The 24098-nt window shown below is 35.9% G+C and overlaps 2 protein-coding genes and 1 pseudogene across 4 annotated transcripts; all 3 read left to right on the forward strand.

Annotated features, from left to right (window-relative positions):
• The first annotated feature begins 1117 nt into the window (after nt 1–1117).
• LOC113079025 (eotaxin-like) lies at nt 1118–2021 on the forward strand (annotated as a pseudogene).
• A 10029-nt stretch (nt 2022–12050) lies between these two features.
• On the forward strand, nt 12051–12877 carry LOC113079031 (monocyte chemotactic protein 1B-like). The gene is made up of 3 exons (XM_026251210.1): nt 12051–12310; nt 12438–12555; nt 12679–12877. The coding sequence occupies exons 1-3, from the start codon at nt 12247–12249 to the stop codon at nt 12773–12775; spliced, it is 279 nt and encodes a 92-aa protein (XP_026106995.1). The 5' UTR covers nt 12051–12246; the 3' UTR covers nt 12776–12877.
• Nucleotides 12878–17518: 4641 nt separating this feature from the next.
• On the forward strand, nt 17519–23631 carry LOC113079026 (C-C motif chemokine 13-like). 3 transcript variants are annotated; one of them, XM_026251206.1, is made up of 3 exons: nt 17519–17695; nt 23284–23407; nt 23501–23631. In XM_026251206.1, exons 1-3 carry the CDS (start codon nt 17632–17634, stop codon nt 23601–23603), a joined length of 291 nt encoding a protein of 96 aa, XP_026106991.1. In that variant the 5' UTR covers nt 17519–17631; the 3' UTR covers nt 23604–23631. The 3 variants fall into 3 exon arrangements, with proteins under 3 accessions (XP_026106991.1, XP_026106989.1, XP_026106990.1); XM_026251204.1 differs by lacking the exons at nt 23284–23407; nt 23501–23631 and adding exons at nt 17865–17988; nt 18098–18411 and having other exon boundaries at nt 17546–17695; XM_026251205.1 differs by lacking the exon at nt 17519–17695 and adding an exon at nt 22964–23087.
• Nucleotides 23632–24098: the final 467 nt, after the last annotated feature.

A 24098-nucleotide genomic window follows, 5' to 3' on the forward strand; every position in this document is an offset into this window, starting at 1 on the left:
TTAAAACAACTCTCAATGTGTTCTGACGTTTATTGGACATTTGAAATGAAATTAGGTGTTTGTTTTAAGATATCCCATAAAATATAAATGATAAAATTACATTATTATCCTCAACTATATGCATTTAGATTATCTTTTATTATTATTTAGAAGTCAATGTTAAATGATACTTCAATAATTTGTCAAATTAAATAAAAAATACACACATACAGTATGCAGAGCTAAAGGGCCTGCAATACTCACACCTGGCCTCTTGAGAACTTGCGTATAACACCTGAACTAAGTGCACAAGACTTTCCCAATCTGAAAAATGCCAAAGCACTCCTTAAACCACACTATCTCTAATACTACTTCAGAGTGGTCCAGATGCACAGATACATCTAGATCTGTACTGTAAAAACAGACTGGTATGATTTAGTTAGTCTAAAAATGTTTACATGCCATTAGGGTTAGAAGACAAATTTCATTTTAGGCACACTCAAAAAACCCTCAAGTAGATCACAATATTTTTGACTCTAACTGCAAATGAAAAGCAGCCCTTTTTTCTTGTTATATTATTTGCATATTTTGATTCTGTGAATTGTTTAACTGTTACCTGAATTATTCTCACTTCTCTGTTAGACCAACAAGTGTCACTAGAACAAGAAGTGGTTGTGTTTTCTTAGAGCAAGGGGTTTTGTTCCCAACATCTTATGTTTAGTGTTTTAATTAAACACCTTAAGCAGATTTATATGTGAATAAGTGGTGAAGGTTTAGCACCTGATATTGATAGCAGAATACATAATTGATCATTTAAATATGCTGAGCTTGACAGGCATGGAAAGAGGAAGCTGTGTGTTGTTTTGCTGAGGCTCGTTTTCAGGGAAACTGAAAGAAAAGTACTAGGCACATTTTTACATTAATGACAAAGCAGAACAAAGATGACAGAAATAAAGAGCTAAAACCACCTCTCATTCTTCAATGTTATTACTCAGAACTGGATTTACATGAATGTCTTTTGAGGAATATGTCTCTGACTGTGTATATAAGAGGATGCTCAGACGTTATTCTGGACACAACAGCTCTGAGATCTTCAAGCTCTACAGAACTTCTACAGATTCTTTCTGTCATTGTGAAGAAATTTCTTGAAGAATGAGAAGCCTGAGTGTTTGCTGTTCGTGATCTTCTGCTCTCTGCAGATGACTTCAAGCGGTGAGGGCTCTTTTCCATTTTGAATCAAGATAAAATGACAAATTTGTTTTTTTCAGATTATTTACGCAAGTTTTAGTTGCATTTGTTGCATTTGGTGATTTAAAAATATTGTTATAACAGTTTATAATCTTTTTGCATGAATACAGATATTTGACATTTCACATATCTTCATATTTCAGCTAACCTGGCAATTGCAGTGGCAAACTCAAAGTGTTGTGGAGACTTCAGTAAAGTGAAGATTCCTGTGAATAAAGTCGTGTCTTACTATCAGACCGACAGCATCTGTGCCAGACGCGCTATTGTGTGAGTGTCATCTTAACTCTTATTTAATTTTTAAAACTAGAAAGTAAACATTAATGAGACACTCTTCTGAAGTCTTTGACTTAAATCATGTTTTTCCCTTCAGGTTTAAGACAATTGCCGGAGAGAGATCTGCATTGATCCACAGACCCCCTGGGTGAAGAGTCATATTGAAACAGTGGACAAAAGAACAACTGCTACAGAATCTAATGCTACACAAACAATAACTACAGAGTCTAATGCTAAATCAACAACAAATGCTACAAAAACAACTGCTACAGAATTTAATGCTACAAAAACATCTGCTACAGAATCCAATGCCAAATCAACAACAAATGCTACACAAACATCTGCTACAGAATCTACTTCTGCTGCATTGACAACTGCTACTACAGCAAAGACTCAGAGCCGTACAGTCTAAAAGAAACTACACTGTTTCTATTTGATCTCTGCATTTCATACTGTATGTACAATCATATTTCTGATGTGTATATTAATATATATTCTCCAAATAATGTATGTAAATAAATCCAGCTTTTTTAATAAAATATAAATTAATTAAAAAAATTGTCATTCTTTTTTCCTTTTATGAATGTAGTATTTATTTTTTATTTAGATTGTATTTAAACTTACTTTAGTTTTATATATGAGGTGTGATACAAAACATTTAGTAAATAAATATTAAACTCAAAAAAATCTAATAAATAAATTAAAGACATTTGTGCAAATCCTTTTATCACACAATTACTTATATAACTGTAAATGCTTCAAAAAGACTTTTACACACAAATATGTTTTTTATGGGTGTTTATTCAAGTTATTTTTTTTTACACTTACATGATGCAACACCATTTATTTATTTGCTCCCTTTGCAACTGATGTGGCAAACTGTTGTGGAGAGCTCTCTAAAGTGAAGATTATTTTGAAACAAGTGAAGTCTTACTACAAGACCAGCAGCAGCTGTCCCAGATGCGCTATTGTGTGAGTATCATCACATTATCTCATTTTCAAACTGCAAAGCCAATTCATTTTTCCATTACAAAAACTTTAATCAAAATCTTATTTTTGTGTCTTTCCTCTCAGGTTTCAGCCAGATCGGAGAAAGAGTTCTGTGCTGATCCAGAGAGCCCCTGGGTGAAGAGTCATGTTGATAAAGTGGACCGTATAAAAGAGGAAACACTATTTCTATTTGACATTTCATATTGTATATTTAATCATTGTGTTATTTCCAATGTGCACATAAAATAATTTGTTTACAGAATCATTTAGGTGATTGGTTCAGTTGTTTTAATAAATATCAGTGATAAAATAATCATAAATGTACTACACTAATGTTTTATTCTCTATTGCATGTATATTACATTATATTAAAATGTTTGTTATTATGAAACAAAGCATTTGTATTAAATATCTCAGTCAGTGTTATGATACAGTATTAAAGTAGATGATAAATGATAAAACAATGCTTAAGATTCTTGCTTTTTTCTGCTGATGTCACAAACTGCCAGATTCAAACTAGTTTTGCACTTTCACAGAAAGACACAATGGATAACTCATAATCACACAAAGGTGCTCAGACAACCTTTTCAAGCTCATAATTCGTTTATTTTATTTTATTGATATCCAAATTATAGTCAAATAAGAAACCAAATAAGAAATTGAATGGCCTTTTCAAGCAACTATATTTTATTATTTTACAGGTCTATAACAGACCAAACCACAGAGTAACTATATAACTTTATACTGCAAATATGCAAACTAATGTAAACACCTCTTCATACATTAGAATATAAACATCACATCAATAGTGGACAAGAAGGAACTGAACAGACAGGGTTTTTAAACACAAGTAAGTTATCAGGGGAATGGAAACAGGTGGGGATAATCAATTAAGAAAACGAGGAACAGAACATGACCAAAATAGGGAAAAACATAGTAATAGAAGTTCATGACTATGGAAGTTCACCCCCCTCCCGGGAGACAGCTGCAGAGTCAGAGAGACTGAGGATGGAGGTGGAGCCGGAGGGAAGGAGGAGCCTGAGAGAGCCGGAGGGATGTAGTGACGAGGTGAAGCCAAAGAGGAATGGAGTCCCGAGGCGGCAGATGGTCAACGACTGACCAAGGTGGAGCCCGGAGTGACGAGGGAACCCGGTGGAGCAGGTGGAATGCCGGGCCATGGTGGAGAAGAGGGAGCTAAGAGCTAAGGCGGAGCCGAAAGGTTGGAGGTATGAGGTGGGGTCCAGGGTTCGCAGGCTGGAAGTGGAGACAAGGGATCCTCACGCCAAGGTGGAGCTGGAGACTGGAAGTCCCGAGGCGGACCAGAGCGCACAAACTGAGGTGCGCTGACTGAGGTTGTTCCCAAATGGCTGGACGGAACCAGAAGAGATGGAGCAGAGGAACTGACTGGTCTAGAAGGAGGCGGGAAAGGGAGGCTGGGAGGGAACACAGGGGGATCAGGGCTGGACGGAACCAGCAGAGACACAGGAGATTCAGGGCTGGATGGAACCAGCGGAGACACAGGAAATTAGGAATTACCTCCCCAAACCAGTCTATAAGGTCCATTGAAAAATTCCTCAACATAATATTCAGAAAGCAGTTGCAGCTCACCCTCAGTCGCAGAAGTGTGGGCAGGGCTTTCCTCCACGCCCTCGATCTCCACCAGTAATCCCACGATGCACAGTGTTGCTGGCTCACACACCTGGTGTCTAACTGCTCCAGGCATAGGAGTCGGACTGGTGGGATAGTCATTCCGGGAAAGAGAGAAAACAAAACAAAAAAGAAAGAAAATCGCAGCTAAACACACTTTTTAGGTCCGCTATTTTGTAACACGTGCTGGTGTGTAAATCAAGACACACGACGATGGAGATATACATATAAAAAGTTATTTTAATAATCACTGGAGAATAAGGGCACATCCAACACAAATCTTCAAACATTAGAATATCATCAAAAGTAAATCATTTATCAAAGTAAAATATCCACATATCGTCTATTCAGAGTATATTTTGTACAAGAATAAAACTGTGAATTGTGTTAATCATTAGATTTAGCTCTGAAAATGAAAGGCCTGAAAAAAAGGAAGCTGTGTGTTGTTTTCCTCAAGCACATTTTCAGTGAACTGAAAGAAAAGTACCTTCAACTCTCTAAGATGGGTAGAAAGCAGAAAAAGATGAGGTAAAGAAAGAGCTAAAAAAACTCTCATTCTGCAATGTTGATACTCAGAAATCCCTATAGACCCCCTGAGGAACAGTTCCACTCATTCTCTACTATAGGAGAGGAAGAATTGTATAAACTTGTTAAATCATCTAAACCAACAACATGTATGTTAGACCCTATACCATCTAAGCTCTTAAAAGAGGTGCTCCCAGAAGTCATAGGTCCTCTTCTGACTATTATTAATTCCTCATTGTCATTAGGATATGTCCCCAAAACCTTCAAACTGGCTGTTATTAAGCCTCTCATAAAAAAACCACAACTTGACCCCAGAGAACTTGTTAATTATAGACCAATCTCGAATCTCCCTTTTCTGTCCAAGATACTAGAAAAGGTGGTATCCTCACAATTATATTCCTTCTTAGAGAAAAATGGTATATGTGAGGATTTCCAGTCAGGATTTAGACCGTATCATAGTACTGAAACTGCTCTCCTTAGAGTTACAAATGATCTGCTCTTATCATCTGATCGTGGGTGTATCTCTCTATTAGTTTTATTGGATCTTAGTGCTGCGTTTGACACAATTGACCACAACATTCTTTTTTGCATAGACTTGAACACTTTGTTGGCATCAGTGGAAGTGCATTAGCATTGTTTAAATCGTACTTATATGACCGCCATCAGTTCGTAGCAGTGAATGAAGATGTATCATATCGATCACAAGTGCAGTATGGAGTACCTCAAGGCTCAGTACTAGGGCCGCTACTCTTCACGCTTTATATGTTACCCTTGGGAGATATCATCAGGAAACATGGTGTTAGCTTTCACTGTTATGCTGATGATACGCAGCTCTATATTTCCTCGCAGCCCGGTGACACACACTAATTTGAAAAACTAATGGAATGCATAGTCGATATAAAAATTGGATGACGAGTAATTTCTTACTGCTAAATCCTGAAAAAACAGAGGTGTTAATCACAGGGCCTAAAAACTCTGCTTGTAATAACCTAGAACACTGTCTAAGACTTGATGGTTGCTCTGTCAATTCTTCGTCATCAGTTAGGAACCTAGGTGTGCTACTTGATCGCAATCTTTCCTTAGAAAGCCACGTTTCTAGCATTTGTAAAACTGCATTTTTCCATCTCAAAAATATATCTAAATTATGGCCTATGCTCTCAATGTCAAATGCAGAAATGTTAATCCATGCATTTATGACTTCAAGGTTAGACTATTGTAATGCTTTATTGGGTGGTTGTTCTGCACGCTTGGTAAACAAACTACAGCTAGTCCAAAATGCAGCAGCAAGAGTTCTTACTAGAACCAGGAAGTATGACCATATTATCCTGGTCCTGTCCACACTGCACTGGCTCCCTATCAAACATCGTATAGATTTTAAAATATTGCTTATTATTTATAAAGCCCTAAATGGTTTAGCACCTCAGTATTTGAATGAGCTCCTTTTACATTATACTCCTCTACGTCCGCTACGTTCTCAAAACTCAATTTGATAATACCTAGAATATCAAAATCAACTGCGGGCGGCAGATCCTTTTCCTATTTGACGCCTAAAACTCTGGAATAACCTACCTAACATTGTTCGGGAGGCAGACACACTCTTGCAGTTTAAATCTAGATTAAAGACCCATCTCTTTAACCTGGCATACACATAACATACTAATATGCTTTTAATATCCAAATCCGTTAAAGGATTTTTAGGCTGCATTAATTAGGTAAACCGGAACCGGAAACACTTCACATAACAACGTACTTTCTACATCATTAGAAGAATGGCATCTACGCTAATATTTGTCTGTTTCTCTCTTGTTCCGAGGTCACCGTGTCCACCAGATCCAGTCTGTGTCCAGATCAGAGGGTCACTGCAGTCACCCGGATCCAGTACGTATCCAGACCAGATGGTGGATCAGCACCTAGAAAGGACCTCTACTGCCCTGAAAGACAGCGGAGACCAGGACAACTAGAGCCCCAGATACAGATCCCCTGTAAAGACCTTGTCTCAGAGGACCACCAGGACAAGACCACAGGAAACAGATGATTCTTCTGCACAATCTGACTTTGCTGCAGCCTGGAATTGAACTACTGGTTTCGTCTGGTCAGAGGAGAACTGGCCCCCCAACTGAGCCTGGTTTCTCCCAAGGTTTTTTTTCTCCATTCTGTCACCGATGGAGATTCGGTTCCTTGCCGCTGTCGCCTCTGGCTTGCTTAGTTGGGGTCACTTCATCTACAGCGATATCTTTGACTTGATTGCAAATAAAAACAGACACTATTTAAACTGAACAGAGATGACATAACTGAATTCAATGATGAACTGCCTTTAACTATCATTTTGCATTATTGAGACACTGTTTTCCAAATGAATGTTGTTCAGTGCTTTGACGCAATGTATTTTGTTTAAAGCACTATATAATTAAAGGTGATTGATTGAAATCGATTTACATGAATGTCTTTTGTCAGGATCTGGGTCTAGTTCTCTCTCTCACTCTAGCTCTCTCTCTCTCTCACTTCAGTGCGCGCACACCTGTTTGCGCTCTGTCTTCACCTGTTGCTCATCGCAATCAGCGCTCTCGCTGATTTGCGCTCTCACCTGTGTCTTGTCTAATTACTCCAGTCTATTTCTGGCGTTTGTTCTCTCTGTTCTGGGTCGGATTATTGTGTAAGCTATGCCGTTGTGTGATTGTCAACCATAACCCTGTCTTGTCCTATCTTGTGCAGCAGCAGCAGCAGCAGCAGCAGCAGCAGCAGCAGCAGCAGCAGCAGCAGCAGCAGCAGCAGCAGCAGCAGCAGCAGCAGCAGCAGCAGCAGCAGCAGCAGCAGCAGCAGCAGCAGCAGCAGCAGCAGCAGCAGCAGCAGCAGCAGCAGCAGCAGCAGCAGCAGCAGCAGCAGCCAGCAGCAGCAGCAGCAGCAGCAGCAGCGTTTGCCTTAGTGTGCCCTGTCTCCTGTCCCCAGCCGGGAAGAGCCTCATCTGGAGTTACTCTTCTCTCGAGTAATCCTTCTCCTTTGCGAGTCCTGTTAGAAAGTTTTTGTTCTGCGCTGCCCCGCCTGGCAGAGGCTCTTCGGTCAAGTTTAAAGAGAATGTTTTTTTTTGTTCCATTTTTATGCCATCTACCTTCGGCTGTTTTGTTATAATAAAGGACTGTATTTATTGAAGGCTACCTTTTGCGTTTGGATCTTCTGTACCTCCACCTGACAGTCTTTGGAGGAATATGTTTATGTCTATGTATATAAGAGGATGCTCCGATGTTATTCTGGACACAACAGCTCTGAGATCTTCAAGCTCTATAGAACTTCTACAGATTATTTCTGTCATTGTGAAGAAACCTCTTGAAGAATGAGAAGCCTGATGTGTTTGCTGTTCCTGGTGATCTGCTCTGTGCAGGTGACTTCAAACGGTGAGGGCTCTCTTCCATTTTTAATTTAGAACAAAAGTGTTGTTTTCAGAATATTTATGACCGGTTTAATTTGTTGCATTTGGTGATTAAAAAATATAGATATAACAGCTTGAAATCTTCTTAAAAAAATGTCTTTTAAATTTTTGCATGAAAATAGGTTTGTGATTTATTCTGAATATCTTCATATTTCAGCTCCCTCTGCAATTGATGCCCAAACTAATTGCTGTTTAGAGTTCAGTAATGTGACGATTCCTGTGAAACGAGTGGTGTCTTTCTATTGGACCAGCAGCAGCTGTCCCTGACGTGCTATTGTGTGAGTGTCATTTTAGCTATTGTTTCATTTTCAGACTGTAAAGTGAACTTCCACTGAACAATCTTCTGAAGTCTTAATTAGAACATGTTGTTTTTTTTTCAGATTTAAGACAAAAGCAGAGAAAGATTTCTGTGTAAATCCAGAGACTTCCTGGGTGAGCAGCCATGTTGATATAGTGGACAAAAGAACAACAACTGCTACACGGCCATAATAATCGTGTGTGTGTTTTTTTTTATTTATTTTTTATTTTTTTTATTTATTTTTTTTTACAAGTATTCAGTAGATTGGCAAGTTTATATTGTAATAAAATTATTTTGGGTGGTGACTAATTGTTTCTTAATGCTACCTTGGATAAATCACCCTCCGTTAATTGTGCAGTTTCTAGTTTGATTTGTGATTCATGTCATGAACAGAGTCTTCTTATTTCTGGAAAATAAACCCTTTTTAGTTGATGAGCAGTTTGTGGCATTTTAAAGGAGAATACTGATTATTTCGTTTGTAATGATTTCGAACAGTGGTTCCCAAACCTGTCCTGGAGTACCCTCAACACTGCACGTTTTCTGTGTCTCCCTAATTAAAAACATTTGATTCAACTCATTGGCTCATTATCACATGGGTTAATGAGCTGAGTTGAATCGGATGTGTTTAATTAGCGAGACAAAGAAAACGTGCAGTGTTGGGGGTACTCCAGGACAGGTTTGGGAACCACTAATTTAGAAGAGACTGATCCCAGAGGGTTATGGGATGCCTATGTCTTCCCAACCAGGTTGCAGTAGTGCCCCCCCACCCCCATGCCTTATTTCTGTGCAGGTAAAGCCAGGTGAAGGTGACTGAAAGATGCTCGTTTGGGGAGTGGTCTTGTCAAAGTTTAAAAGCCTCATTGCGCTCGAGGGAAGAGGCTTGTGTGTTTCTTTGTTGTTTTGGGGCTATGGCTAATTGTTGGTTGTTTCTAAGCTTTGCTGCTGATTCTAAGCTTTGTCTACATCGATATAGACACTTGTTTTTTTTTTCTGTATTTTGTTTTGAAACCAATTGTGGAAACTTATTCTCTGTTTTCAATGTATATATTATAACATACCTAAATCGCAAGTTCTGGGGAGTGGATGCCCTCTTTTTTTATTTTTGAATTATTTTATCCTGTTTAAACTAGAGAGGGAGTAAGGGAATTATATTGCTGTTTATTTCTTTTTTATTTCTGTAAGGTAAGTGTAAACTTGGTCACGATATTTATAGTTTTTGTTACTGTATTTTATCTGGGATTTTCACCCACTCCTGAAGTCTTAATACTTCCTTGTTTGTGTTAAATAAACTGTTGTTTCACAGTTACGTTGTTTACTTTAATGTTGCTTTCCCCTATCCTATACTGGGTGGAACGTAACATTAATTGGGGTCTTGTCAAAGTGGTAGGCATCTCCTCAATACTCCTTATCTTCCTTTTCAACTAAAGGAGGAGGTAAGCTTTTTATGATCACTGCCATTTTTTTGTGTCTGTGGCTTTGCCTAATTTTGACTTCAGTGAAAGAGGAAATTCTGTGCTAGGGACAGTATGGATTTGATCTTATATCATTTAGACTTCGCCCTACAACAGAAGAATTGAATCATTGTAGAAAGATGGATTGATTGTTGATTGCTGATATCTTTAACATTGATTTATTTTACATTAAACTAATTGGGGTAAAAAGGGGCACTCAAATAAGTGAAAGGAATGTTAAGTGCTATTAAGTACTACTTTATTCATGTTTTTGTAACGGTGTAGTTTGTTGTTTCTGGTGTTTTTCTGCTCTGAGCAGATGACCTCAAGTGATGAGGGCTCTTTTTGTTAAATAATGCTGGGTACAGACCAAAATTTTTTTTTAGTTTCAGGTGATAATCTCTAGAGCATGCGCGCGTTTGTCCTCGGGGTTCCCCCCACTCATCAGGATTTCTTATCGTAAATATTAAATGTTGAATATTTACGATTCACGATCGGGGAGGCTCAGACGTTCTTCCGATAAGGTTTGGACACTTTTAACACTCCTCACACCAAGAGAAAATGTTAAGATCATCTGTAGAACCGTCAAGATAATCGGGACATAGCTAGGATTGTTGAACGCGGGAAATCAGCCCAAAATCAGCCCGATTATCTTTTTGTGTGTACCCAGCTAAGACTTATTTTCAGATTAAGTAAGTCTTAGTTTTACTTGTTGCACTTGGTGATTTGAGAATATAGATAGATACCAATATTCTCACAAACGTTTGTCATCTGTTTTGTGCATGAACAAACAAATTTCAGCTTTATAGTACTACAATCAAACTGTTGTGGAGAGATCACTAATGTGTAGATTCCTCTGAAATGTTTGGCGTCTTACTACTGGACCAGCATCATCTGTCCCACATGAGCTATTGTGTGAGTGTCATCAAACATTATTTAATCTTCAAATGGAAGACTTGTCCCTAAAAGAATGTGATCGTTCTTTTAATTTTCTGACTTTTCTCTTCAGGTTTAACAATTTCAAGGAGCGAGTTCTGTGAAGATTCAGAGACGAGTAAAAATGTTGCTGATGTGGACAGCAGAACAACAGTTTAAAAGGACATTTAATCCTTGTACTACAATATCTCATAACATGTACGTTTATGATCTTTTTAATTAAATGATTTATGGGTTTGAGCTCAGTTATTACATAAAATGTAAATAATTACCTTTTATGAAGTAACATTTTTCATCTTCTACTGCATTCATTTTGGTCCTGCAATACTCACACTTGGCCTCTTGAGAACTTATGCAAACAACCGGAAGTAAGTGCATTTTAACATTTTAAAGGAATGGGAACCCCTTAAGTAAAAATCTCATTCTCAACATTGTCTTAGTGTCTATAACTGTTAATGAAAAGCTGTCCTTCTCCTGTTATGACATTTGTATATTTTAATTCTGTGAATCTCTAACTGAGCAAGAGTGGCAAAAAACATGTTTAAAAGCCCAAACTCAAACCATGAGCACTCATTTGAGACTGCTTCAGTATAAATGGCTGAGTAGACAATATAACTCCAGTTAAGTTACATCACTTCAACCCGAATATTCCTGAAATATGCCACAAAAATGTAAACAAAAGCAGGGAACTTTATTACATCTAATTATCTATTTAAAAAAAAAAAAAAAACAACGTTGTGTATTTTGGTCCAAATGGAAAGTTTTCTAGTATAGAACTTTTAAGAGTCTAGAAAGACACTTTTGTGGAACTTATTGACATTGCGAGTATAGAGACAAGTATGTTTTATTACTGTATTATTTTTAATTATTCAGTTTGAAGAAAAAAATTCTGTGAATCAGTTTAACTGGTGGCTATCTTCTCTATTAGACCACAAATGTCATTACAAACAAGAAGTGGTTGTGTTTTCTTAGAGGAGGGGTTCTCGCTCCTGTTTCTGGTGATCCAACATCTTCACTTATCGCTTTAATCAAACACATTTTAACTAGTTAATCAAAGTCTTTGGGTTTATACATGATTAAGAAGTCAAGGTTAAGCACCAGATATTTTGAGACCGCATAATTCAGATTTGATCACAAATCTTCAGATTTAATTTAATGCTGAGCGAAAGAGGAAGTTGTGTGTTGTTTTTCTGAAGCACGTTTTCAGTGAATCTGAAAGGAAAGTACTTGGCACATTTTCAGATGAGCGACAAAGCAGAAAAAGGATGAGAAAAAGAAAGAGCTAAAAACAGCTCTCATTCTGCAATGTTGATACTCAGAAATGGATTTACATGAATGTGTTTATGAGGAATATGTCTCTGACTGTGTATATAAGAGGATGCTCAGACGTTATTCTGGACACAACAGCTCTGAGATCTTCAAGCTCTACAGAACTTCTACAGATTCCTTCTGTCATTGAAGAAACATCTTGAAGAATGAGAAGCCTGATGTGTTTGCTGTTCCTGGTGATCTTCTGCTCTGTGCAGATGACTTCAAGCGGTGAGGGCTCTTTTCCATTTTTATTTTTGAATCAAGACAAAATGTATTGCAGTTGTTGCAACTGGTGAATTAAAATGTGTCCACATGATCAAACTGAAACCTTTTGTCTTATTTCTCCATATTTCAGCTCCCTTTGCACCTGATGTGGCAAATTGTTGTGGAGAGCTCTCTAAGGTGAAGATTCCTGTTGAGCGAGTGACTTCTTACTACAAGACCAGCAGCAGCTGTCCCAGACTCGCTATTGTGTGAGTATCATCAACATTATCTCATTTTCAAATCCAATCTCTATAAAACACTCTAGAAAATCAACTACAAAAAACTATTTTGACCTAAATATTATTTCTGTGTTATTTATTCTTTCCTCTCAGGTTTCAGACAATAGCAGGGAAAGAGTTCTGTGTTGATCCAGAGACCCCCTGGGTGAAGAGTCATATTGATAAAGTGGACAAAAGAACAACAGTCTAAAAGAAGCAACACTCTTTCTATTTAAACTGCGCATTTCATAATGTAAACCTTGCGCTATTTCCAAATTGTATAAAAAATATTTTTTTGACAAAATAATTTATGTGATTGGGTTCAGTTTTTTAATAAAATATCAAATATGATCATAATGTGGCAGCGTTTTTATTCTCTATTGCATACAGGTATATTAAATGTTATTAAAATGTATGTATCATGAAGAAACAAAGCATTTGTTTTATATATCTCAGTCACACTATTATGAATTCTTTTAAAATAACTAAAACCAAATCTTTTTATTTATTCTTTTAGTCGTAAAAGCTGAAATATTGTTTTCATCTGAAAATAGCATTTTAAAGTGAATCTCTGACTGCAAGTAAAGCACACTAAATAAATTAATAAATACAACAGAAGCCATGTTTTTTTCATTACTTGTGCATATTTTAGATCTGTGAAGAAGTTCAGATAAAAATTCAAGCCCCTGACCCTTTAATCCCCAACGCTAAAATCGACCTTCAGTCCAATCTTGGGGCCCCTGGACCGCGAGGGCATTTGTTTCACATCCTCATTGAGGGCCAAGCTCCCCTAAAGTTTAATAACTTTTTAAACTTAGAGTTTACTACTAACTTTAATAAAACACACCTGAATCAGTTAATCAAGGTCTTTGGGTTTATTGTAAGCGAGGGCAGGATGTTTAGCATCTTATATTTGCTGACAGCACAATTCAGATTTGATCATTAAAATCTTCACATTAGCGTTGAACTTGAGTATTCATGCTGATTGTGTAGTGATGCGTGAAATAGCATTTCACCCCCCCCCCCCCCTTTAAAGAATGAGAGGTCTTGGGACTTGCACACATGCACACAACATGGACACAACAGAAAGTAACTGCAAGATTGTCCCAGGTTTGAAAGATGTCAAAAGTTCAGCACCCACTAAATCCACACCATTTCTAATATCACCTCATAGCATCACAGTCCACAGTAACATCTAAACCTCTACTGTAAAAAAATAAAATAAAAATACTATGATGATTTTTTATTGATGATTTATAATTATTCTAACTTCTTTATTAGACCAATAAGTGTCACTAGAGACCAGAGGTGGTTGTGTTTTCTTAGAGCAGGGGTTCTCAGTCTTGTTTCCAGTGGTCCAACATCTCAAGTTTAGTGCTTTAATTAAACTGAATCAGTTAATCAAAGTCTGGGGGTTTACTTGTGAGGAAGGGGACCAGGTTAAGCACCTGATATATTTTCATAAAATCTTTTGCTTTTGTTCATTGAATGCTGAGCTTGACAGGCCTGAAAAGGGGTAGCTGTGTGTTTTCCTAAAACATGTTTTCAGTGAATCTGAAAGAAAAGTAGAACATTTTCACATGACTGACAAAGCAGAAAAAAGGAGGAGCTAAAAACTACTCTCAAGTAATGTTTATACTCAGAAAAGGATCTGTCTGAATGTCTTTACGAGGAATACGTCTGAACACATCAGCTCTGAGATCTTCAAGCTCTACAGAACTTCTACAGATTCTTTCTGTCGTTGTGAAGAAACTTCTTGAAGAATGAGAAGCCTGATGTGTTTGCTGTTCCTGGTGATCTTCTGCTCTGTGCAGATTTCTTCAAGCGATGAGTGCTCTTTTCCATTTTAATTTTTGAATGAAGAAAAAATGTGTTGCATTTGTTGCAAATAGTGATTTAAAATGTTTCAATATGATCAAATTGATTTTTTTTTCTTTTTCTTATTTCTCCATATTTTAGCTCCCCTTGCACTTGATGGTAAAGTCAAACTACTGTGGAGTGTTCTCTAATGTGAAAAAGATTCCTGTGAAAAAAGTGACATCTTACTATTGGACCAGCAGCAGCTGTGCCAGATGCGCTGTTGTGTGAGTATCATCAATATTATCTCATTTTAAAACTGTAAAGTTAATCTGAATGAGATACTCCATTAAACAAATTTTGATCTTAATCTTATTTTGTGTCTTTCCTCTCAGGTTTAAGAAAATTGCAGGGAAAGAGTTGTGTGTAGATCCAAAGACCCTCTGGGTGAAGAGTCATGTTGAAACAGTGGACAAATGAACAACAGTCTAAAATAAGCAACACTGTTTTTATTTAAAATGTGCATTTCATATTGTATATTTAAACCTTGTGCTATTTCGGATATGTATATAAAATATTTGATTAAATAGAATAATTTATGTGATTGGGTTCAGTTGTTTTAATAAAATATCAATGATACAATTATCTTAATATAGTAATGTTTTTATTCTCTATTGCATAAAGGTATAATAAATGTTATTCAAATGTGTGTATCATGAAGAAACAAAGCATTTTTAAATATTAAAGTTAGACCTAAAAAAAATATATTGTAGTAATACATTTCCCTTCTCATGTAAACACTATAACACTACATACTTAGTGTTATTAGAATTAGTAATTTAATTTAATTTATTATTAAATTAAATATTGACAGTATATAGCTTTTGATACTTTTCTTCATGGTGTCCTGCAGTCATATACTGTCATCTAATGGTGGATGTTTAAAAAAAAAATTTTTTTTTTTTTGTGCGTGAACATAAGATTTTCTTTTTCAGTTTTAGTACATGATGTGGCACAATCAAAGTTTTGTGGAGAGATCACTAATGTGAAGATTTCTCTGAAACAGGTGACTTCTTACTTCTGGATCATCATCATCTGTTCTAGACACTAACTGCAAATGAGAAGCTGTCATTTTCCTGTTATTATATTTGCATATTTCAGTTCTGTGAATCAGTTTAACTGGTGACTGAATTATTCTTACTTCTCTGTTAGACCACAAGTGTCACTAGAGACCAGAAGTGGTTGTGTTTTCTTAGAGCAGGGGTTCCTGCTTCTGTTTCTGGTGGTCCAACATCTTGAGTTTAGTGTTTTAATTAAACAAACCTAAACCAGTTAATAAAGGTCTTTGGGTTTATACGTGAGTAAGGAGTCAAGGTTAAGCACCTGATATCTGTTGACAGCACAATTCAGATTTAATCATAAAAATCTTCAGATTTAGTTCATTGAATGCTGAGCTTGACAGGCTGGCAACAGAGGAAGCTGTGTGTTTATTTTGAAAGTGAAAGTGAAATGTGAAAGTGATGTGACCCATGTGAAGATGGTGACCCATACTCGGAATTAGTGTTCTGCATTTATGCCATCAAAAGTACACACACACACACACACACACACAGCAGCTTCTGTATTGTTTCTCAAAGGACCTTGTGGATCTCCAGATGGATCTTCAAATGGATCTTTTTTTCTTTTAGTCAAAAAAAGAAAGACAAATAATTAATGTTTTAATCTAACAGATAGGGTTTTAACGTTAAAGTCTGACACCCAAGTAAATCACACATTTGTTCCCCACTAAATGAAAAAAAAAAAAAAAAACAGCTGCCCTCTATTCATAACTTGTGCATATTTAAGTTCAAATAAATATATGAGCCCCTGTCCCTTTAATCACTGAAAAAAGGAAGCTATGTGTTTTCATCAAGCATATTTTCAGTGAACTTGAAAGAAAAGTAACAAAAGTAACACACTGGTAAGAATTTTTATTTATTTATTTTTTTCCCTTAAATCTATTATTTACGTACCATAATTATTTATATGTTGAAATGTTGTGTAATAAGTGGTTTGACTGTTTCCCTTAAATGTCTGTCTGAATTTGCTGCTTGCTTGCAACTGCTTTGTTAATGGAAGCTTTGTGTTCAAATATTTCAGCTCAAATCAATATTTAGTGTCTAATTATTTACTTATGTGGCAAGTAGCTGTGTTATAACCAAGATAATTTTTCGTGGGTAACCTTCTCAGGGTTTATTCTGCAATAACAACCAGCTGGATGTACATTATCCTTTACATATATTATTGTCTTCATGGCAATGTCCTAGTCATATACTGTCATCTAAAGTTTTTGGTCTGATAGACTTTCAATGACAAAGATAAAAGACGAAAATATGCTGGAATACATTAGATCAGAGGTTCTCAAACCTGTCCTGTAGGACACATATAGCCCTTGACAATTTGTAAGGTTCTCTTATCAGACACAACCAATTCACCAATCAGGTGTGTTACAAGAGAGACATGCTGTACAAAATGTGCAGGGCTCCTCCAGGACAAGTTTGAGAACCACTGCATTAGATATAAGTTTTCCAAAAGTATTGTAGATGAAAAAACCATGCTAAAAATTATTATTGACTGCATCTATGAGATTACAATTTGGAATGGACTATTTGCATTATAATTGTATCCTAAAACAAAAATCAAAAAAGAAAATGTACAGAAAGTTTCTGAGAAACTCATCTTGTCTTATTGTCTATGTTGCTTTTCAAAGGACCTTGTAGATCTCTGAAGGTTTCCAGAGAAAATGTCCAGAGACACATCTTTTTTTTTCTTTTTGTCAAAAAAAAAGAAAAAACAATTGCTCCACATCTTTTTTCCTCACTAAATAAATAAATAAAAAGGAACAGCTGCCTTTTTTTTCCCTTACTTGTGCATATTTAAGTTCAAAAAAAAAAAAGCCCCTGTCCCTTTAAACACTGAAAAAAAAGGAAGCTGTGTGTTGTTTTCCTCAAGCACATTTTCGATGAACTTGAAAGAAAAGTATCTTCAACTCTCTTACATGAGTAGAAAGCAGAAAACGGATGAGAAAAAAGGAAGAGCTAAAAACACCTCTCATTCTGCAATGTTAATACTCAGAAATCGATTTACATGAATGTGCACGAGGAATATGTCTCTGACTGTGTATATAAGAGGATGCTCAGACGTTATTCTGGACACAACAGCTCTGAGATCTTCAAGCTCTACAGAACTTCTACAGACTCTTTCTGTCATTTTGAAGAAACATCTTGAAGAATGAGAAGCCTGATGTGTTTGCTGTTCCTGGTGATCTTCTGCTCTGTGCAGATGACTTCAAGCGGTGAGTGCTTTTTTTCATTTTGAATTAAGAAAAAATTTATTGTTTTTAGAATATTTATGGAAGTTTTAGTTGCATTTGTTGCATTTTGTGATTTAAAAAGATTGTTACATCTTATAATCTTTTTGCATGAATACAGATATTTGATTTTCCACATATCTTCATATTTCAGCTAACCTGGCAATTGCAGTGGCAAACTCAAAGTGTTGTGAAGGGTTCAGTAAAGTGAAGATTCCTGTGAATAAAGTCGTGTCTTACTGTTGGACCAGCAGCATCTGTCCCATACGCGCTATTGTGTGAGTGTCATCTTAACTATTATTTTGTTTACAAACTAGAAAGTAAACATGATTTAGAAACTCTTCTGAAGTATTTGACTTAAATTATGTTTATGTTTTTTCCCTTCAGGTTTCAGACAATTGCAGGGAAAGAGTTCTGTATTGATCCAGAGACCCCCTGGGTGAAGAGTCATATTGAAACAGTGGACAAAAGAACAATGACTACAGAATCTAATGCTAAATCAACAACAAATGCTACACAAACATCTGCTACAGAATCTACTTCTGCTGCATTGAGAACTGCTACTACAGCAAAGACTCAGAGCTGTACAGTCTAAACGAAGCTACACTGTTTCTATTTGATCTCTGCATTTCATACTGTATGTACAACCATATTTCTGATGTGTATATTAATATATATTCTCCAAATAATGTATGCAAATAAATCCATCTTTTTTAATAAAATGTAAATTAATGTAATCCTTCTATAGATTTAGTATTTATTCTTTATTTAGATTGTATTTAAACTTACTTTAGTTTTATTTATGAGGTGTGATACAAAACATTTAGTAAATAAATATGAAACCAAAAAAAAAAAACAATCTAATAAATAAGAGACACTTGTGCAAATCCTTGTAACACACAATTAATTATATAACTGTACATGCTTCAAAAAGACTTTTACACACAAATATGTTTTTATGGGTGTTTATTCAGAGTCACCTCTTCATTAATAAATCATTTTATTGCAATCTAATATGGATCAAATGCAAAGTGAAGAAAACTGGTTTGTTACTGTTATGCAATTCAGGTTTCATATTGAGCGCTTAAAATTCCTCCTCAAATGCGAGATTAGCTAAACTGATCTGAATCAAAATTTTACAGTGCTTTACAATAAAGAGACGCAAATGTGACACAATACAAAAAGAAGTGAACATTAAGTTATGAATGTGAGAAAAGGTTTTTTCTGTTTTGTTTTTTTTTTTTACACATGATGCAGCACAATTTATTTCATTCACAATAACTCTGCTGACTTCTTTCTTGTAAAAGCGGTCTCTATAGACTTTATATGGTTCATTATCTTATTATCTCATATCTTCTTCATCATGTTCATCTCTGCAACCAAGTCCTAACAGACCATAGAAATGAAAGGGGAGATTATCTATACATTTATACAGTATTTAATGGGAAAAGGCTTTACTCATTCTTCAATTTCTATAGGGAAGTTCATTGTAGCCTACTTTTATTACTCTAGAGTCTAGAATATATATTTTATAATAATTATTTATTTTTGTTTAAGTGATCTTTCTCTTCATACCAGCTGTATCAAATAAAATTTTGTGTTTGTCTATACAAATATGAGGTTACATTGTAGTGTTTTTTTTTTTTTTTTTAGTTATTTTCTAAAGGTGTCTTCTGATGGTGATATTTGCTTCCTTAAACAACTTTAACATGAACACAGTTAAATTTGTGTAAATGTTGAATTTCAGGAGAAACAGCATTTAATCTGTCTTGGTCATGATGTGTACACATAATATAATACTTCCATCCATTTTCTTGAAATACACACCATATAAAACATTTAAATGAGTCCTTTATTACTAATGAAAAAATGAATACAGCAAGCTCATGAACATATGCAGTCTATATTTGAAATTCAAATTTATTACTGAACACAACAAGATCCAAGTTTTGGTTGCTTTTCTGAAGCATATTCTCATTTTTTAAATCTGAAAAGTTGCCACATTTTCACATGAACGGCAAAACAAATAGGATGAGGGGGGAAAAAAATCTTAAAGTGTACTGGACATTTTTACTGAAGTATTTTTATGTGTTTGGGTTAAGATATCCCATAAAATATAAGTGATAAAATTAAAACTTGTATCCTCTAATATATAGATTTTGATTCTTTTATTATTATTATTATTAAGAAGTCAATATTAAAGGTAGATTAATCAATCGTTTGTCAAATTAAATAAAAATCTTGAGTTATCAGGACAGATAACTCAAGATTCAACTGCAAGTTAATAATTCCTTTATTTAGAACAAAAGAGAATGTACAACGTGATTGGTCAGGAAAGTCTTGGTAGAGTTGGTCCTTGGCAGCACAGGGACTACAATGGGCAGATCTCCGAACACAATCCGACGAGGAAAACACTGACAGATAAACATCCACTCTGAACAGAGGCAGAAACTCCGAAATGAGCGACTGGAACCCACGAGATGAAACGTAGAGAATTGCAAAGGAACACAGCGTGAGCCAACAGAACAATCCAACAATGAACAAACAAACACAGAGACATAAAATAGCAGTGCTGACGAGCCGCAGCTGCAGCTGATCACTAATCAGCGCTCGTGAGTTGCCCAGCAACACACGTGACAGCAAAGACACACACAAAAAACAACAGAACAGGAATCCACAGACCTGTGAACCGTGACATGCTGAGCTAGAGGGGCTGAAATACTCACACTTGGCTTCTTGAAAACTTGTGTGTACCACCGGAACTAGTGCACAAGACTTTCCCAAGTCTGAAAAATGCCAAAATCACCCCTTAAATCAAAACTATCTCTACTACTTCATAGCGGTCCACAGGCACACAGATACATCTAGATCTGTACTGTAAAAACCAGACTGGTTTGATTTCAGTTAGTCTAAAATGTTTATGTGCCATTAGGGTTAGAAGACAAATTCTCATTTTAGTCAGATTCAGAAAACCCTTAAGTAGATCACAATATTTTTGTCACTAACTGCAAATGAAAAGTGACCTTTTTCATCTTATTACATTTGCACATTTTATTTCTGTGAATCAGTTAAACTGGTGGCTGAATTATTCTCACTTATCTGCTAGACCAACAAGTGTCCCTAGAAACAAGAAGTGGTTTTGTTTTCTTAGAGCAAGGGGTTTTTGGTCCAACATTCAATTCAATTCAATTCAATTCAAGTTTATTTGTATAACGCTTTTTACAATACGAATCGTTACAAAGCAACTTTACAGAAAATTATGTTTCTACAATATTTAGTAGTAGCTTATGGTGGTGACTGTCAGTTTGTGCACGTTTGACAGGATTTTTAGAAAAAATGTATACAAGACATAGTCAGCTAGACGATGAACATTATTTATATTATTAATTAATAATTGTTATATGATGCAGTCACACTTGTAGCAATATTTGTTAGTTCTGTTTGTTGATTCAGGGTTAGCGTCATCTGAGGTCCTCTGAGGGTCAGCATCATCTCTTCTCAGGTGTTCTGGATCCAGACTGGAGCTTGTGTAAATCCTAGTTACGGCAAAACATAGAAACAAAATAGAGACATCATTAGCATAGCTGCTGATCCAACAAACTAAAATTAGTTTAACCCAAGCTAATGAATAAAAATGCACATTTGATCAGATGCAACTACAATCACAATTTAAGAGGTACATTATTCGAATGCTTGGTGAAAGAGATGCGTTTTTAATCTAGATTTAAACAGAGAGAGTGTGTCTGAACCCTGAACATTATCAGGAAGGCTATTCCAGAGTTTGGGAGCAAAATGTGAAAAAGCTCTACCTCCTTTAGTGGACTTTGCTATCCTAGGAACTACCTACGCTAAGTCCAGCGTTTTGTGACCTTAGGATGTGTGATGGATTGTTGCGTGGTAGAAGGCTAGTTAGGTACGCAGGAGCTAAACCATTTAGGTTTATAGGTAAGTAATGATCATTTGTAACTGATACAGAACTTAATAGGTAGCCAGTGCAGAGACTGTAAAATTGGAGTAATATGATCATATTTAGGACAACCACCTAGAAGTGCATTACAATAGTCCAGTCTAGAGGTCATGAATGCATGAACTAGCTTTTCTCCATCAGAAACAGATAACATGTTTCGTAACTTGGAAATGTTTCTAAGATGGAAGAATGCAGTTTTTGTAACATTGGAAATATGATTTGCATTGTAGTGTTTTTCTTGGGTCCCTGCTCGCCACATACTGGACAAGAGTCTTATTAAGGACTTCATTCGGCTCCACCCGACCCCAGCTGTTTGGAACGTCAGGAGCCGTTCCTAAAAGAGGGGGTTCTGTAATGTTCTTCCTGAGTTTCCCTGGTTTCACCACTGGATGGCGTACTTTCAACCCCAGATCACCTCTTTATTAGAGACTTGTAGCACACCTGTATTGATTCTTTGCTAATTGCACACCCTATTTAAATGCCTCACTGACTATTGTTCTTGTTCAGTCCTAAAGTCTTTTTGAGTATGATGCTGCCGAGGATTTTTGGTTAGAGAATTTAGCTGTCTTCTGTTGAGTGTTGCTTTGGATTTCTCTCTTGTCTGACACTTAAGGACAGAGTTTTTTTTTTTTTTTTTGAGTAAAGAACTTTAGGAGTCAGACTCTGAGCCTCTTGGTTATTTCCTCTGCATCTGGGTTAGACTAAAGTAGATGATAATAAAACCATGCTAAAGATTCTTGATTTTTGTCACAAACTGCCAGATTCAGTTTTGCACCCTCTCAGAAAGACACACTGGATCACTCATAATCACACAAAGGTGCTCAGACAACCTTTTCAAGCTTATAATTTGTTTATTTCATTTTATTGATATCCAAATCATAGCACTTTTTATTGTGTATTTGGGAAGCTGTAGAAGGTTGTTGAAGGTATTTGTGTGGTAATATTAGTGTAATATCTCAAAGTACAATAGCCACATATTTTCTATTCCGAGTATATTTTTATACAATAATAAAATGGTGAATTTTGTAAATCATCAGATTTAGCGCTGAACATGACAGGCCTGAAACAAAGGAAGCTGTGTGTTGTTTTCCTCAAGCATATTTTCAGTAAACTGAAAGAAAAGTACCTTCAACTCTCTTACATGAGTAGAAAGCTAAAAACACCTCTCATTCTGATATGTTGATACTTAGAAGTGGATTTACATGAATGTGTTTAGTAGGAATATGTCTCTGACTGCATATAAGAGGATGCTCAGACGCTATTCTGGACACAACAGCTCTGAGATCTTCAAGCTCTACAGAACTTCTACAGACTCTTTCTGTCATTGTGTAGAAACTTCTTGAAGAATGAGAAGCCTGATGTGTTTGCTGTTCCTGGTGATCTTCAGCTCTCTGCAGATGACTTCAAGCGGTGAGGGCTCTTTTCAATTTTGAATTTAGAACAAAAGTGTTCTTTTCAGAATATTTATGACAGGTTTAGTTTCATTTGTTGCATTTGGTGATTTCAAAATATAGATATAACAGTTTTACATTTTCTTAAAAATGTTTTTCTTTGCATTTTTGCCTGAAAATGGGTTTGTGATATTTTGGATATCTCCTTATTTCAGCTGTCTTATCAATTGGAGCAGCACAATCTATTTGCTGTGGAGAGTTCAGTAATATAAAGGTTCCTGTGAATAAGGTGGTGTCTTACTATTGGACCAGCAGCAGCTGTCGCAGACACGCTATTGTGTGAGTATCATCTATTGTTTCATTTTCAAAGTGAACCTCCATGAAATAATCTTCTGAAGTGTTAGACTTAATTCATGTTCTTTTTTTTCTCAGGTTTAAGACAATTGCAAAGAGAGAGTTCTGTATAAATCCAGAGACTTCCTGGGTGCGCAGCCATGTTGATATAGTGGACAAAAGAACTGCTACACCACCCTAATAATCTTAATCACACATTTTTGTACAAGTATTCAGTATATTGTCAAATTTATATTGTAATAATATTATTTTGAGTGGTGACTTTAATTGTTTCTTTATCCTACCTTGGATAAATCACCCTCAGTTACCATTGTGCAGTGTCTAGTTTGATTTGTGATTCATGTCATGAACAGAGTCTTCTTATTTCTGTAAAATAAAGCCTTTTGATTTTATGTATGACCAGTTTGTGGAATATTTAAAGGAAAAAACTGATTATTATTTCCTTTGTAATGATTTAGTAGAAACTGATCCCAGAGGGTTATGGGATAGCTACGAAGCTTATATTGGAGGTATGATAATTTCTTAAAAAGAATAAGGATGGAATAGATAAACAACTTCAATTAGAAAAGCAAATATCCAGTTTACAAGGGCAGTATTATATCTCAAAATCAGAAGATGTACTAACTCAAATAAAGCACATTAGGACTTTATTAAATGATTTGAGAGACCACAGAAA

The sequence above is a fragment of the Carassius auratus genome, unplaced genomic scaffold (assembly GCF_003368295.1).
Source record: "Carassius auratus strain Wakin unplaced genomic scaffold, ASM336829v1 scaf_tig00027022, whole genome shotgun sequence".
NCBI lineage: Eukaryota > Metazoa > Chordata > Actinopteri > Cypriniformes > Cyprinidae > Carassius > Carassius auratus.